Consider the following 16,973-nt stretch of genomic DNA (forward strand, 5'->3'; position numbering starts at 1 on the left):
CAAGTGTATGAATTTTGATCACACGAGCATGGGTTTTACTGCAACGGTCTTAGGTGTGGAAAACAGTCAAAACTCACAAGTGCCATTGTAACTTTGAACTGTTGTAAGTCGAGGACTACTCTTTTAGGTAGCTGCACTGTCAGTTGGAATAAACAAGGCAAAAGGGGGAAATTCATTACAATTTATATTGTTTTATTTGTTCCCTAGTATGATTTGATTGCTTATTAGCAACCTATGACTATCACTACGTGTTGTATCTTATGATTCTTGGTGAATGTATTTTATTTTTTTCTTTTATGTACACTGAGAGCCTATGCACCAAAGACAAGTTCCTTGTGTGTCCAATCACACTTGGCCAATAAAGAATTCTATTCTGTTCTCTTCTTTGGGGGCGGGTTGTGATTTGAATGGTTCTCTTAAGTTGCTTTAAGCGCTATTGCATCCATCTCTCTTACAGCGGAGCTTACCTGCCTTGAGACACCTGACTCCCGACTCGGCCGCTTTCATTCAGCAAAGCCAGCATCAGCAGCCCTTGACGCAGCCCACCACCACTCTGATGTTGGGCAGCTCGGTCCAGCGTACGGCGGGAAAGACCACTGCCACGGTCACGAGTACCTTGCAGCAGCCGGTCATCAGCCTAACGCAGCCAACCCCAGTGGGAGTTGGCAAGCAGGCACAGCCTACACAGGTGGTGTGTAAACCGAACTGGATTCCTGTCTCTCTCTCTCTCTTTTGGTCTCTCAGCACATACCAGCCGTTTCCTTCCCCAACTCAGCCAGGGACGCATATATAAACAACAATTTATATACAGCGTGAAAGCAACGCATTCCTGTATTCTACACGTTCAGTACCAAATTAGACATGACGGATGTTTCATTCTTCTGGCTGCGGTCCTGCTTAGATTCCCCCCCCCCCCACTAAAAAAACAACAACTGGCAAAGCACATCGTCAGTGAAGATGCAAACGACTCACATTTTAATCTCTTCACACCTGCCTTATTTTTGCTGAAAAAAGTCATCCTGGCTGTGTTGTAGACGCTCACCAATAAAGGGAAAAGAGTGGTCCATTCATTCATACAGACCTATTACTCCATTCCCTCCCAGCTCAAGGTTATTATTATGTTGAGCCGGGAGGGAATGGCATAATAGGGCCCTGCATCATTATGTAGAGGCAGAAAAGGCATAAGTGAAAGCAAGCCAAATGAATGAAACACGTCAGGAAAGAAAAGAAAAGAAAAAAATAATAATTATAGCTGAACATTGCTCACTGTATTTCTTCACAAGTGTGTGACTTTGCCGATCATTCTTGTTTCTGGATACGAGTTCCTACATTGCTGCTGCTTCTTTAAAATCTGTACTGTTTTCCTTTTAAAAGATTTCATCAGCTCCATTGACTGATCTTCCATTCACTCTATATTTCTTTTACGCTTTGCTCCATGTAAACAAGTGCAGCACGGTGGCTCAGCCATTAAGCTGGCAGCCCGGGTTCGAGACCCGAGTGCCACATGATGGGGTGAGCTCCCGTCCTTGCCCCCAGCTCCTGCCAAACTAGCAGTTGAAAGCATGCAAATGCGAGTAGATAAATAGGTACCACTTCGGTGGGAAGGTAACATCACTCCATGACATCATGCTGGCCACATTACCATGGAAACATCTTCAGACAGTGCTGGGTCAATGTTCTTGAAACGGAGATGAGCACCACCCCCTAAATTCGGCAACAACTAGCAGAGTAAAATCCTCAGGGACTCCTTTACTATATGACCAAATAATTTCAAAATCCTTTTAATACTTAAGTCTCTACTATATATATATCCAGTCATTCCCTAGTATGTGTCTTAGACCCGTACCAACGTTCTGCTAATCACATAAGGAATATCTATGTCATTTGTATATTTCCTTTGCCTTGATTTAAACTGCATTTCTACAGTTGTGTGATGACCCCGGGTGGGATACAAAAGCAACAAAGCCACAAAAACAGGTGAAATCCCTTTAATTCCTTCAACTTGGCTTCAAAGCTCCAATTATGATTGACTGGAGAAAACACTCCCCCACAAACAGTTGCGAAAAGAAAGAAATGCTGTTCAAACTCAAAATACATATAAATTATAAATAGAAAAACAACACAAATCGCACTGAAGCAATTAATTAGACAAGGCAGGATAAGGGCTTGAAGACGTCCACAGATATCGAAATACACAGACTGGGAAGGACGCCAGAACTCAGATAAGAACTGAAAAAGTAGAATTATTTCATGCTTTGCTTCCAGCACTGGGCCATGCGCAGTTTGTCTTTTTAAACAGTCCTCACAGCTGCAGCCCATGAAGGGGATCAGGGCCCTTTCCTCCCCCGTAGACCACATCATTCACATTTCTCCCTTATCCGCTCCTCCCTGCGTGCCCTAGGATGAAGAGGGGATGGGCCTGGGTCTTCATCTGAATGCCCAGCTGGCCTGTGCCCTTCCTCAGTTTCCTCCACAACCTCCAGAGCCACACTTTCACTCCCTGGAGTCAGACTCCAACAATGACAAGTTGTCTGCTTTTACTTGAGAATCTAGCTTCTTGACGGAAAAGCTAAAAACAAACCACCACCACCACCACCCTGATTAGTGCCAGCCTTAGTCAACTGCAGCTTTTCTCAAGGAAGCCAGTGGAGGAACAGCAATTCATTGAATTTTTTTGAGAAGCAAACTTGTCCTCCTATAATGTAATAACACTGTTGTTGTTTCTCCAAAACTTTTTCCAGGTTATTCAGCAGTCTCAAAAACAAGGTACATTAATTAGGCCCCCGCAGGTGACGTTGACCCAGACGCCCATGGTGGCTTTGCGGCCACCCCACAACCGTATTATGCTGACTGCTCCCCAACAAATTCAACTGAATGCACTTCAGACAGGTAAGAGTTTGGCGTTCTCGGTGTGACATCTGGTGTTCGCTGGTAAAACTGCGCCTGGAAATAGTGTTTGGTTCACCAAATGTCAGGCGCAAGTAAACAGGAACGAGAGTTGAGTTCAGAGCACTAGGAATTTATTACACCCTTATCTATACACGACAATCTGATCTTCTGTCGGTCAAGCCAAATGGGTGCTACATAAGGGTCATCAGAATTCATGGAGGGTTGAGAGCATAATGACTCCAAACTTCTGATTCATTTAACCTTGCCCTTGGGCTTAGCCTATTCATCTTCTATAATAAGTCCCTTTTAGGATTAATTTTTGGGGCCTGGAATAAATCAAAATACGCTGCTGAGAGAGGTGGTCTGGGCTATCGATGAATAGAATGAACGATCTGCTGTTTTACTGAGCAGATCGTATTCTGAATTGCGTATTTTAATCCACTTCTCTCCTTCTCCTCCTCCCTCTCCTCTCCCCTTCCTCTCCCTTCTTTTCCCCTCCCTTGAATAAACTTAGAAGTAGGATCATTGTAAGCTCTGCTTATAGCTCTGATTTTATTATTCTTTGTATTTGTTCTGTACAGAATAAATTTCACATCACATTTCTGTACAGATCAAATACAAAGAATAATGAAATCAGAGCTTTGTTTTCCCTTATCTTGATTCTTCCCCAAAGCAAGCTTGGGTTTATGAACCAGCTAAAATCACGAGTAATAAGCAAATTTACGTGCCTCGCCTTTAATTTACATGGATTTTTCTGCAGTTTTTGGTGTGTTAATCTCGCCTATGGAGCAACCCATGCTGGTTTCCTTTTCTTACAGTCCCCGTGGTAAAGCAAACAGTATTACCAGGAACCAAAGCTCTTTCTACTCTTTCAACCCAAGCTGCAATTGCTCAAAAAAATAAACTCAAAGAACCTGGGGGAGGCTCTTTTCGGTAAGCGATCTTATTTGTTCTTGAAGAAAAACTTCGACATGTATTCCGTTTTCCTGATTTATTTTGCTTCCTCAGCAAAAGAGAGTTTTTAACACAAGGGAGTAAATTCTGGACTCTGCGAAGACTTCTCATAAAAAGATAAGGTTACTCTATACTTACGTTCAGCTCCATTCTTCAACATTTAATTTAACTTCTCTTCCTCTTATTGTGTGGAATTGGGGCTATTGTCAACAAAGTAGAACAACCTAGAACCAAAGAGAAATTTCCTCACAGTTTGAATAATTAATCACTGAAAGAGCATGCCTCCAGAAGTTGCGAGAGCTCCAACACGGGAGATTTTTAAAGGAGAAATTGGATAGCCATTTGTCTGAAATAGAACAAGGTCACTTACTTGAGCAGAGGGTTGGACTAGAAGACCTCCCAAGGTCCCTTCCAATTGTATAATTCTGTTATTTTTCCATGGCCATAAACTGGCTATGTTGATTGGTAATTATGGAAGTTCTAGTCCAATCGGGGGTGGGATTGGTACTTACATTTTGCGCGGTTTTGTGTCAGCTGCTCTTCAGAGCTACCAGTTCTGCCGAGCTGGGCAGAACCGGTAGCATCCCATCCCTGAGTCCAATGTACTTGGAAAGTGCCAGGTTGGAAAAAGCTAGGTTAATTCATGCTATCTGTGATTATACACAAGGGCTTGGAGATAAGAGCAGAAGAAGGCTAAATCTTCTATTCCCACTTCTGCAAGACATTTAAGGGATAGTTGGAGGGAGAACATCAATATATGTGGGCATGAGTATGTTTACTAAAACAAAAGACAGGGAGGGATTTTTGGTGATGTTGCCTAAATGCTGTTTCTGATTTTAGAAAATTTTTTAAAATTGAGTAACTGGGAAGGAGAGTAGGAAAAAGTCATATATCAAGTGGTCTCTTTTTACATACTTTTAGCAAGGGTTCTCCAAGCTGAGGGAGATCAAGACTGTTATACTATTCAGGATGCGTAAAGAATCTGGGCTACTGTTATACCAAGGAATTCTTGTCCTTAATTTTTATCTCATTTATTCATTTTTGTATAAATATGACAAAACCTGGGAAACATTTCCCACCCCTGGCCACTGGAAATAGGGTTTCCCAGTAGCAAACAGCTGCTTTCTCTCTTGTCTTCTCTTCCATTCATAAAAACCCCCCTTGTCACTTTCGCTTGAAATAAAATTCACATATTTTGGCTACAGGATAGTCCTCCGGTGTATATTTGATGGTTTTTGCCAGTGGGAAGGGAAAGGAAGAGGTAAAGATCATACTTGTAGCCACACAGCGAGATAAACTTAACAAATGAATACATAATAAACAAATACTAATCAATGCAGTGGTTAGAATGCAGTCTTGCCGGCTAACTTTGCATTCTACTGCCAAGACTTCAATCTTGACCTGCTCAGGGTTGACTCAGCCTTCAATCTTCCTTCTGAGATTGGTAAAATGAAGACCCAGATTGTTGTGGGGCAATATGCTGACTCTGTAAACCACTTAGAGCAGTGTTTCTCAACCTTGGAAAGTTTGAAAATGGGTGGACTTCAACTCCCAGCTAGCTAGGGGAATTCTAGGAGTTGAAGTCCACCCATCTTAACCTTGCCAAGTTTGAGAGACGCTGGCTTAGAGAGTGGCTGTAAATGAAGCGGTATATAAGTCTATTACTATTGCCAATTACTAGAAAGGGGACCACGTAATTTCTCTTTTATTTTTTACTTTTCCTGTTAGGAAATAGCACCCCTTGCTGGCCATTGAATACTTTAGTGAGCTGAATTTCCTTCTCCTTTCTTTTCTGCCTTGGACCACAGTTCATCATTTCCCACCCGCCAGACTCTTTGACAAGTGTCGTTCCAGCCAGAGGACAGGTCCTGTGAATTCTGTACCAGGAGTACTTTTCACTTTGTGTCCTTAGAAAAGGCTTTTTATTTTAGTTTATACTCTCGCCAAACTATTTATCAATTCTTGGTCCGTGGATAGCATTCTTTTTTTTTTTATTACAAATGTTAATAAGATGGTTTTTTTTTTCCTGAAGGGATGACGATGATATTAACGACGTTGCCTCGATGGCAGGAGTCAATCTATCAGAAGAGAGCGCACGTATATTGGCCACCAATTCTGAGTTGGTGGGCACTTTAACAAGGTCGTGTAAAGACGAAACTTTCCTTCTCTCAACACCCTTGCAAAGAAGAATATTAGAAATAGGTGGGTTTCCGCCAGAAGCGTGATTTAATAGTTTGTAGCAATTGGTGCTTTTAACAGGAAATGTGTTTAGCACTGCATAGTTGATTGACTTGGAAGGCTGTTCCACATATTACCCCTAAACATGATTTTGACAACGGGCTTCCTTGCTAAGAAGCTGAAGTCAGTCTTTACTGTCTGATGAGTATAACTCAAGGCTCCAGGCATTAAAATCTCTTTAACTAGTTGTTTTTCAATCGAACAAGAATTTTGAAAAGGTATGATGCCTTAGAAATTGCAGGTAGTCCTCGACTTGCAACAGTTCATTTAGTGACTGTTCAAAGTTACACCGGCATTGAAAAAAGCGACTTATGACCGTTTTTCGCACTTTAACTGTTGCAGCATCCTCATGGTCATGTGATCAAAATCCAGATGCTTGGCAACTGGTTCATACTTAGGACCATTGCTGTTTCCCAGAGTCATGTGATCACCTTTTTTGATCATCTGACAAGCAAAGTCAATGGGGAATCCAGATCCACTTAACAACGGGGCTTCTAACTTATCTACTGCAGTGCTTTACTTATCAACTATGGCAAGAAAGGTTGTAAAATGGGGAAAAAACTCACTTAGCAAATGTGTCACTTAACCAGACAAATTTTGGGGTCAATTGTGGCCATAAGTTGAGGACTACCTGTACTGTCTGGTGAGTATAACTCATGGCTCCAGACATTGACATCTCTTTAATTGGTTGTTTTTCAATTGGAACAAGAATTTTTAAAATTTTATGATGCCTTCGAAATTATTCGAAAGAAAGCAGGTTGAATTAACAACAGACCCGATAAAGTGGGCATCTCCTTCCCTGGATAATATGATTCCATAGCTTGTACTGATTATAAAGCACCATGTCTTTAAATAAATGACTTGTTTTGAAGTTGTAAATATTTCTACCAACATGTGGACCCAAATGAAGATTTGAATGATCTACAACAGGGACCTCCAATCTTGGCAACTTTAAAGACTTGTGGGTTTCAATTCCCAGCTGGCAGAGGAATTCTGTGAGTTGAAGTCGACAGTTGCCAAGGTTGGAGACCCCAATCTAGAATTTTACCCTAGTTATGATTGCATGTCGTAATGCTTTGGGAAACAACGGTGAACATTATTTTTTTTATTGATGTATTAATTAAGAAAACGTATACATCATGTATACATTTATACACGGTTGCCCAACTCACTCATGGTGATCCTAGATAGCTTACAGAAATAAAACCCAATAAATCTCCACACCCTTCGCAACAACAATCATAACAACCACTTGATGGACTCCATATCACCCTGGGATCTCTAGGCTGACAGGCAAAACCCTATCTCCAGGGCCTTTTGAAAAGGTATCAGGATGGAGGCCAATCTTACTTGCACAAGGATGATGTTCCACAGGCAGGAAGCCATCAGGTTAATAGACTCAAGAAAAGTGTGGGTAGCAGAAAGGACCAAAGAATGGAATCTACTGTGGTATGGATGAGATTAGAATAGTTTTCCCATTGCTGCATGTATTTATTCAGGCATTAAATATTTTATGTTTATATTTCACACTTCGTAACCACTCATCTCCCTCAGAGAGGGTTTCTGGGCTGTGTATTTCATGTATTTCAGTGAATAAAATAAGCCCTCATATGTCACTTACTCTCAGTGGTCACTGGGCATCACAGATATGGGGTTCTGCACCTGCACAGTAAATTCTTCTGATACACTTACATCAGGAGTGTCAAACTTGGGGTGCTTAAATCTTGCCTGTGGGGCCGGCCTGGAAATAGCAAAGGACTGGCCCACGGTGCCTCTGGCAGCCAAAATGGGGGGTGGGGGACCATGTGTGGCCCCCGCGCCCTGCTTTGGGCCTGCAGCACACTGCCAGCCAAAACTGGGTACGGGGGCATGTGCAGCCCACCCCATGCCCCATTTCAGCCAGCAGAGTGCTGCAAGAGGCCGTCCAGGAGAAAAACTGGGTGCATGGGGGCCATGCGTAGCTCCCTTGTGCCCTGTTTTGGCCGGCAGGATGTTGCAAGAGGTGTTTATCTCACCTCCCTCCCACCCCCCAGGCTGGCCTGTGGAGGAGAACTACAGTGCTGATCCGTCCCCCGAAGAAATCCAGTTTGACACCCCTAACTTAAGATGTTTGGAAGAAACTTTCTTTGCATTTGCCATTGCATTGATGTACAACCTCTGCTTTAATTTCCTCCATAGTTGTTCTATCAATCATTCCAAATAGAATAGTCGCATTAAATAAAGGCAGTGTATTTTGGGAGTAGCAGCACACCTGTTCACCTGCAACTCATGGAAAGAAAAACCAGTTCATGCAGCCACTGATAAAGAAGCTAGCTGTAATTCATCAGTACGGGCTTATGTATATTACCATTTTTTTTCCTTGGAAACTCAGGTAAAAAGCATGGAATAACGGAAATCCATCCTGACGTCGTTAGTTACGTATCACATGCGACGCAACAAAGGTTACAAAACCTGGTGGAGAAAGTATCAGAGACTGCCCAGCAAAGGAATATTTCTTACAAGGTAACTGGTTGTGTTCTTTATTGTGAAGGTATTGGCAATGCCTTAACAACAACGGAAGCATTCTGGCTAATGGTTTTAAATGCAACCTGGGCCCAAAGTGTCTGTTTTAGAAACTTTTATTACCAATAAATGTCCTTAATATGTAATATATCTCAAAGTAACTTGGCTAGCATTTTTTTTTAAAAAAAGCCTGACCCACAAGTATTATTATTTTTTAATTAATATGCCAGGAATTTTCACGCATGTAAAATGTGTATATCTGTTTCACAAACAAACAGGGAGTTTGCTTCCTTGGATTGTTGAAATCTGTTGTGAAGTTAAATCTTTCACATAGCCCTGGCCACTTGTGCGCTGTTGCACACTCGTCTGGAATGTCCCGTCCCCCTGGGTACATCCTCCTGATCTGTACTGCACCTTTCTTAGCTTTCCTAGATAGCATTAAGTGTTTGGGCCTGGCTTTTTTCAAGGGGTTAACTTCTAACAGAATTCTGCCTTCGAAAGTGTTTTAAGTTAGGGGTACTATCTATGGAAAAAAGCTCTTTGCTTTCAAGAACAAGATGGTATTCAGCCCAGATCTGCCCCTCATCCTAAGAGTGAATTCCAGATCCTGCAAGGTCCATGAACTAATAATAACTTCTATGTGTTCCACCTTCTCCTAGAGAGTAGGAATGGCAGATGGTTGTTGGACCTTAAAATTCAGACTTATAGAATGAGGCCATTCAGTCAGGACTGTGTTCACTATTTGTATCCTTGAAAACGATGCATTTCTGTTTATTTTGAGCTGTAGTGGTCGAATAGGCACACCGATCTATAAAAGCTATTTCCTGGGGAAGGATTCCTCTAAATATTCCACTGGGGGCACTTGAATCTATAATTATGAGTTCCATCTGCTAGTCACACAATGATAGGGGATGGCTCTTCCAGCCATAGCAGGTCACCATGGATAAGTATAATGGTTGAAAGTTTGCAACGGTGTTCCAAGGACATCTTCCCTAGGAATACCTAGGGGCCTATATCATCTTTATCTAAAGACAGGGCATTCCCAGCTGGTTAGGCTCAACCTTGGAGAAGAATGGGAATTCACAGTCATGGAAGAACTTCCATTCTTTCCCAACTGCAATTTGAAATTTGAGTTTTGTGATTTCTCTTGCCCATCTTTTATTTTTATTTTTTGCAAATAACCTTGTTTCCAGGATGATGAAAGATACGAACAGGCAAGCGACGTGCGGGCACAACTCAAGTTCTTTGAACAACTTGATCAAATAGAAAAACAACGGAAAGACGAACAAGAAAGGGAAATATTAATGCGCGCAGCAAAGGCAAGTGCTCCTGGGTGTTATTCTTAATAGATGAAACAAGTGTCACATTTGTCATTGGAAGAGTAGAGGTCCTTCTTTGGTACTGAATGTGAAAAAAAGAGCAAGGATGCTTTGTTTCAAACTTGGATACCGGCATGTTGCTGTTGAGGTGCTGGCTGCAATTCGATGTCATGAAAGAGTTCCATAAGGAGAACAAAAGTCCTCGATTTATGACTGATCGCTTAGCATTAAGATCAAAAACTCAGGCGTGATAACACGGTGACTTACTTAATGACTGGCATGACTTACAGTTGTAATTCTGGGCTCGATTACGGTCATAAATTGGGACTATCTGTGCTGTTGGATAGTCTGGAAACTATTTCCAAATGTTTTGAAAACTGCTTTCAGCAGCATGTAATTCACAGTCTCCTGGTGATTGGCCCAAAGTCACTAGCCAGCTTTCATGTCTAAGGTGGGACTAGAACTAATGGCCTCTTGGTGATTGGTCTAAGGTATCTCAGCTGGCTTTCATAGCTAAGGCAGGATTGGAATTCACAGTCTCCCATTTTCTAGCCTGGTGTCTTAACTATTAGACCAAACTGGCTCTCATTCACCCTGGTGGATTTAAGTGTTTGTATATACTTTGACAAGGGATGCGATGGCTCAGTAGTTAAGACACCGAGCTTGTCGATCAGAAAGGTTGGCAGTTTGACGGTTCGAATCCCTAGCACCACATTACGGAGTGAGCTCCCGTTACTTGTCCCAGCTACTGCCAACCTAGCAGTTCGAAAGCATGTAAAAATGCAAGTAGAAAAATAGGGACCACTTTGGTGGAAAGGTAACAACGTTCCGTGCGCCTTCGGTATTTAGTCATGCCGGCCACAGGACCGTCTTCAGACAGCCCTGGCTCTTTGGCTTTGTAACGGAGATGAGCACTGCCCCCTAGAGCCGGAAACAACTAGCACGTATGTGCGAGGGGAACCTGTACCTTTTATATACTTTGACAGGGGTATGGAATTATATTTCATATGTTGCCTTCTATCTTATTTAATGAGAACAAAGGGAGACAGATACAAACAAGGTACAGGTACATGGTGGGCTGTTGGGGCCTCATAAAATCTTGAAACTGGTCCCATTCCATCTATATTTATTTATTAAATTTCTACACCACCCTCCTGCCATTTAAGTGACACTGGGCGGTTTATTACAACATATTAAAACAATATAAGCACCTGAATGAAAGCACAGATTAAAAACAAATTTAAGAACAAGCTAAACTTACAAGTAAAAAATCAAAGTTGAAAATTCAGACGACTAAAAAGATTAGAATTATATAGTCTCACAAATCAGGATTAACATAAATTCCTATCGTAATTCTGAATTTAAATTCTCTACGCTTTGCAATGTAGCCCACGCTGTAGGCATTCTGCTATATATACTCTACTATCTCCTTGTTTAACCTAAAATTCAGTATGAAGGTTCTTATTAAACATGGATAAGCATAATAAAAGTATTGCAATATTGTTTTTATTTAGATATACTAGTACACTAGACATCTTTTATTCACAGTCTATCTTGCAGGAAAGTTTCATCTTTCTACCCTATTCAGTTTAATATCATGACAAAAATGCTAATGTTTGTTCTGACCCAAACCTTGTTCCAAGGAAACAAACACGAAACAGAGGTAACAGCAAAACCTTTTAATGATTCTTTATGAATCAGTTCCTTCACGGTTAAAAGACTGTTTCAAACTAATTGTCTCTGATAAGAACAAGCCTTGTCAAGATTGTGCAAGGCTGCCAAGAATACTAGATCAAGTTACTAAGAAATATTTCAAACACAAAGAGTCTCCAAACAACAACCAAGATACTCCGAACTTCCACAAGACTTGAAGTGCAAGAACTTCTTTGCTTCCTGCAAAGAATCCTGGTCTCTCAGGCTGGCTTTTATCTCTTAAGAGAGGGGCCATTACCTTGCAGCCTTACTCCTGAGTCGCCCATAATGCAGCAGCTGCTCTTTCCTTCGAGAAGCCCTGCGCGCACACGCACTGGGCACAGGCTCCTCGGGGGCCTCTTCATTGCTGCTGCCAGCCTCCACAATCTCAAGGGCAGCATTCCACTCCCTGGTGGTCCTGGCCCCATCCCTGCATCAAACGCAGGCTCCTTATCTGAGTCCTCACTTTCTGAGACCTCAGCTGTCCACACCTCCTGCCGGCGAACCACAACAATGTTAATGATTGGTTAGCATTTAATTTTTTTCCTTTTTTCGATCTTCTGATATTTCAGACTGGTTTATTTAAATTGTAAGCCATCTGTTACCGAGGAGAAATGTGTGTGTGTGTGTGTGTGTGTGTGTGTGTGTGTGTGTGTACATGCATACATACATACATGCATACATACTGCTCTCCTTACTGATTTCATGCTCCTAGAAAAATATATTCCTTCTCTTTCCTAATGCTTGCTTTCTAAAACCTGAAAATAGTAGGACTTCAGTTCATCTCCAGTTCTCACCATGTAAAATACGTGCAAAATCTTTCCTCCTCCCCCTCCCCCCCCTTTAAATATTTTTTTCCCTCTGTGATTGGATCCCACAAAGGCCTCCTTCCAGTTTTTGTGTCTGAGCCTAGCCTGTTCCATTGACTTGTTGCAGAAAATCGACTGGCCTTCCTAAACCTGCCCAGCTGGAAGGACAGGAAAGGAATTTGGTGGACTCGGTAGCACCTGTTCTCCTCCTTCAGCACTGGGCAAAACTGAGTCACATTCATTCTAAAATGTGTTTGGGGAAAAGAAATAGTACAATTTTTTGTTGAATGGAACTCGGAAGCATTCTGAATAGCAGAAAAGGAATGATTTTTATATGGGCTAATCAGGGAAAGAAGAGGAGGAAGAAGAGGCAAAGTATGACTGGGTTGGTGAATGGCTGGATCTGAATCAACTGGATCCAAATTTTCTTCTTCTGATTAGCCATACATGACATAATTGTTTTTAAATGGCCCATTAATCTATTCTTAAAGCTCAAGGTATAGAATAGAATAACAGAGTTGGAAGGGATCTTGAAAGTTTCTAGTCCAACCCACTGCCTAGGCAGGAAACCCTACATACCACTTCAGACAAATGGTTATCCAACATCTTCTTTAAAACTTCCAGTGTTGGAGCATTCACACCTTCTGGAGGCAAGTTGTTCTACTGATTAATGGTTCTAACTGTCAGGAAATTTATCCTTACTCCTAAATTGTTTCTCTCCTTGATTAGTGTCCATCCATTGATGTCCTACTTCATTTAAAGTAATCCTCAACTTACCGCTGGTCACTTAATGACTGAAGTTATAACCAAATACCCCAGGGTTACTTACAACCTGTTTTTGAGTTATGATTGTTGCAAATATCTCTCTTCCCCGATGGTCACCTGATTATATTTTGAGTGGTTGGCAACTGACTCACTTTTATGGCCATTAGCAATGTCTTGGGACACGTCGCTGTGATTTGCAACATTTTTTTTTTGCTGTTTTCTGGCATTTACTTCTGGCTTGTGGCATAAATTGCCCATTGGGGAAAATGAATTTGTTTAACAACCATTCCATTCACTTAATGATTACCACAATGGCTTAATGACCATCATAAAATACAGTTGTAACTTCAAATCTGGCCATGTGAGATTTCAACTTACGACTACAGCAGCTTAATGATTGCAGTTCTGGGCTCAATTACAGTTATAACTTGAGGATTCCTTGTAACGATGTGAGTGGATGTTGTTTAAAAATACACTATTTCTTTAAACATCATTTTAAAACGTAATTTTAAAAGACTCTCTTTCTTTCTTCCCTCTCCCCTCTTCTCTCCTCCATTTTTTTAAAATCAACACAGTCTCGATCTAGACAAGAAGATCCGGAGCAGCTTAGATTGAAACAAAAGGCCAAGGAGGTATGTTTAAGCTATATTTACCATTTTGGAATCAGAACATATACATTCAACTATGAAAGAGTGATTGTATTAAAAAAAAAAGCGCATATAAGTGGCAATAAAAACTGCAAGGAAATAATGATAATTATGTTTTATCAAACTCAGATGCAACAACAGGAACTAGCACAAATGCGACAGAGGGATGCTAACTTGACTGCATTGGCTGCAATAGGACCCAGAAGGAAAAGGAAACTGGATTCTCCAGGGTCTGGATCAGGGACAGAGGTATGGGAGAAGAATTCTCTTTGCAAACACCTGCGCTTTTCCAAATCCTACTTTTCAGGAGTTCAAGTACATCTTCCTACCTTCAGTTGAAGAGAAAACTCCATTTTATCCCCAGCAAAATTAATTATTATAGGCTTTTAAGGGCTGGCAGTTGTGCCAGCCCTTAAAAGCCCCTCCTTTTCAGCAGTTGTGGGTTTAAGTTTTGATAGGCAGAAGCTTAGCTTTTAAGGTTTTTTTCTTTTTTTTGAAGGTTCTTCAAAGAAAGCTGGCTTTATCATTTCAAGGTGTATCAGCGTTGGGGTGGCTTCTTCTTTTGTATTCCTTTGGCAGTTTCCAGCTTTAAAAAAAAAAAATGTAACAGGAAACGAAGTTTGGAGTTACGTTTGTTCAATGTTACTCCTGCAGTGCTTATGTGCGTGTATGTGTGCGAGGCTTGAATTAAACGTGGGGCCAGTTCTCTTGCCCCTTCCCTTTAATCTTCCCCTCAGCGCCCTAGTCAAGAAGGCCATCCGCTATCCCCGTTTCATTCCCATCTCCCTATCTAATAAACTAGTTTTTTTGTCTCATTTTCATAGAGAGGATTTGTTTTCCTCTATTCCTGGAATTTGAGCCACCCGTTGTTAGAAGGACAGCTACTGAAGCAGAACCTAGAATAATTTGGCCACCTAATGAGGCGAGAGGGCTCCTTGGGAAAGATCCTGATGTTGGGAAAGATTGAAGGCAAAAGGAGAAGGGGACGGCAGAAGAGGAGTTGATTGATGTCTTCGACACAGTGAACATGGATTTGGGCAAACTCCGGGAAATAGCGGCGGTTAGGTGGGGCCATCCACAGTTTTTTTTTTTTTTTAAAGAGTCAGACATGACTTAGCAACTGAATAACAAAAACAATCGTTAGATGGGAGAAGGAGCAGTTCCTTCCCATTAAATCCACGGAAGTTTGCAATTTGTATCTGTTCTAAAGGACAGAGTTGGAGTATTAGAAATAATATCCCTATGGTCCCTGGTACCACCAGGAACATATCTGGGGAGAGCTCTTTTGGTATATGGCTCACTTCGATATACACTGTTCCAGAGGTTTTGATCCTTGTTTCTTTCCAGAGGAAAAGTTTTAACCTGCATTGACCTGCCCTTAAGCCATGCCTGAAGATAGCTGTCCTTTTCTGCAGAGAATAAGTTCTTATTTATCTGGCTGGTTTCAAATATGAGGGTTTGTTCAGAGTGCCGCTCAGTTTGGATGCAAGTCTGTGCATGAACGTTTTAAGTTTAAAATCACATTTTTAAAAGCTCCAAAACTGGTTTTGAAACACCACCCCCCACACCCCCAAAAAAGTCTTGCTTGCACTTCAACAAACTGATTAATTGAGTTTCTTTAAATTAATCAGTTCCCCCGGATAGCCAAATGAAGTGCAGGCTGCCTGAATTGAAGCTTTTGTTTGCTTAATTAAGAACCAGCTGCTTTGGCTCTAATGAACTCACAGCTGTCTGGCTGCTGTTGCACACGGAGCTTCCCTCGTCTATCTTAATGGGCCCGTGCATTTTTGTTTCTTGTTTTTTTTTTTTGTTTGAAGAGAAAGCGTATTGCCAGTGGTTTGCTAATGTCCAAAGAATGTTAAGAATATACAAATCACCTTTAAGCAGGGCCGTTCAGGATCTATTTAGCTACTAAATGAATCCCTACCAATCAGCCATGAAAGAGAGAATCCATTTTATTAACCCAATTAACAAATTGGCAAGACTTCAAATACCAGAGGGAATATGAAATACTGATTTTTCTATCTTGGCAAAATAATTCCTTGCTCTTACTGTAGAAAGTTGACAAAGCACACACAAGAAGACACGCAATAAGAAGAAGAATTCAATGTTTTAATTTTATAAGCCACCCAGAGTCTTCTTATGGCAAGTTGGGCAGCAAATAAATTTAATAAAATAAATATTATTTTTTTTGAAAAAGAACAGAACAATATATAAAAGCAACACTGTTCAGTATTCCCTTTCATACCTTTCTATATTGTGGAGAAGTTTTGCTCTATACATTCATTGCCTTTAATTTTCATCACTCATAGTGAGGATCTTACCACCATCCGATCCCAACTTTCTCAATATTTCCCTTTTTGGCCCATTCACTCTTCCGCATATATTTTATTCACTTCCTCCGTTTCTGAAAAAGCACCACAATATACTCTTTTCATACTGATCACTCACTTTTGTACTTAATCTTCTTGTAGTACTGAATTGTTCTGAACCTTGTGTCTTCCATTGTCATTGTATTTCTTTTGTCTTTTGGCACATACTGTCCCAAAGGTGCTTTTTCAGGAGGCAACTGGACTGTCTTGTTTTTTCTTGGAAGATGTTTGACTTCTCACCCCCACTATCCTGTCAGAGTGAGAGAAAAGTATTATAAGTTACTCTTTTATAATAGGATTTTATGTCATGCTAGAACAGGAGTCACCAACCTTTTGGACTTCAGGGACCACCAAACTCATCATTTTAAATCCCAGGGACCACTAACTGGTTCTGCAGGTGTGGCCTAATTTGTGGGTGTGGCTTGGTGGTCATGTGACTCGCTGGGCATGGCTTGTATGTAAATATTATAAATGTTTATATAAATATTGAATATTTTATTAAAAAGAGCAACTTTTATCCAAAATCAGGCCAAGCAGGCAGGCAGATTGAGTTGCTCAGATTCATTCAGAGATCTATCAGCCATCGGCTAGCTCAGTCTGTCACATAAAATTTTCTTGCAAGCAAACTCATAACATTTGCTAACAAGCAAACTCACAAAATTAACTCACAACACACCATGTATGTAAATATTGCACTTTTTATTAAAAAAGGAGCAACTTTTACCCAAAATCAGGCAAAGCAGGCAGGCAGATTGAGTTGCTCACAGAATCTATCTATCTGCCATT

General features: G+C 41.1%; 1 protein-coding gene across 3 annotated transcripts in view; it reads left to right on the plus strand.

Annotated features, from left to right (window-relative positions):
• TAF4 (TATA-box binding protein associated factor 4) overlaps nucleotides 1-16,973 on the plus strand; it is an 86,313-nt gene that overhangs the window by 57,013 nt on the left and 12,327 nt on the right. For 2 of the 3 annotated variants that reach the window (XM_026697418.2, XM_026697419.2), the window contains exons 8-15: nucleotides 458-691; nucleotides 2,742-2,889; nucleotides 3,708-3,822; nucleotides 5,876-6,045; nucleotides 8,453-8,583; nucleotides 9,777-9,902; nucleotides 13,744-13,800; nucleotides 13,945-14,064. In XM_026697418.2, the coding sequence (XP_026553203.1) occupies nucleotides 458-691; nucleotides 2,742-2,889; nucleotides 3,708-3,822; nucleotides 5,876-6,045; nucleotides 8,453-8,583; nucleotides 9,777-9,902; nucleotides 13,744-13,800; nucleotides 13,945-14,064 (1,101 nt within the window). The remainder of the gene's footprint in view (nucleotides 1-457; nucleotides 692-2,741; nucleotides 2,890-3,707; nucleotides 3,823-5,875; nucleotides 6,046-8,452; nucleotides 8,584-9,776; nucleotides 9,903-13,743; nucleotides 13,801-13,944; nucleotides 14,065-16,973) is intronic. The other variant, XM_087928921.1, reaches the window with a different exon arrangement.

This window comes from Pseudonaja textilis, chromosome 3 (genome assembly GCF_049901715.1).
Source record: "Pseudonaja textilis isolate UNSWEBS1 chromosome 3, rPseTex1.2, whole genome shotgun sequence".
In the NCBI taxonomy this organism is placed as follows: Eukaryota; Metazoa; Chordata; class Lepidosauria; order Squamata; family Elapidae; genus Pseudonaja; species Pseudonaja textilis.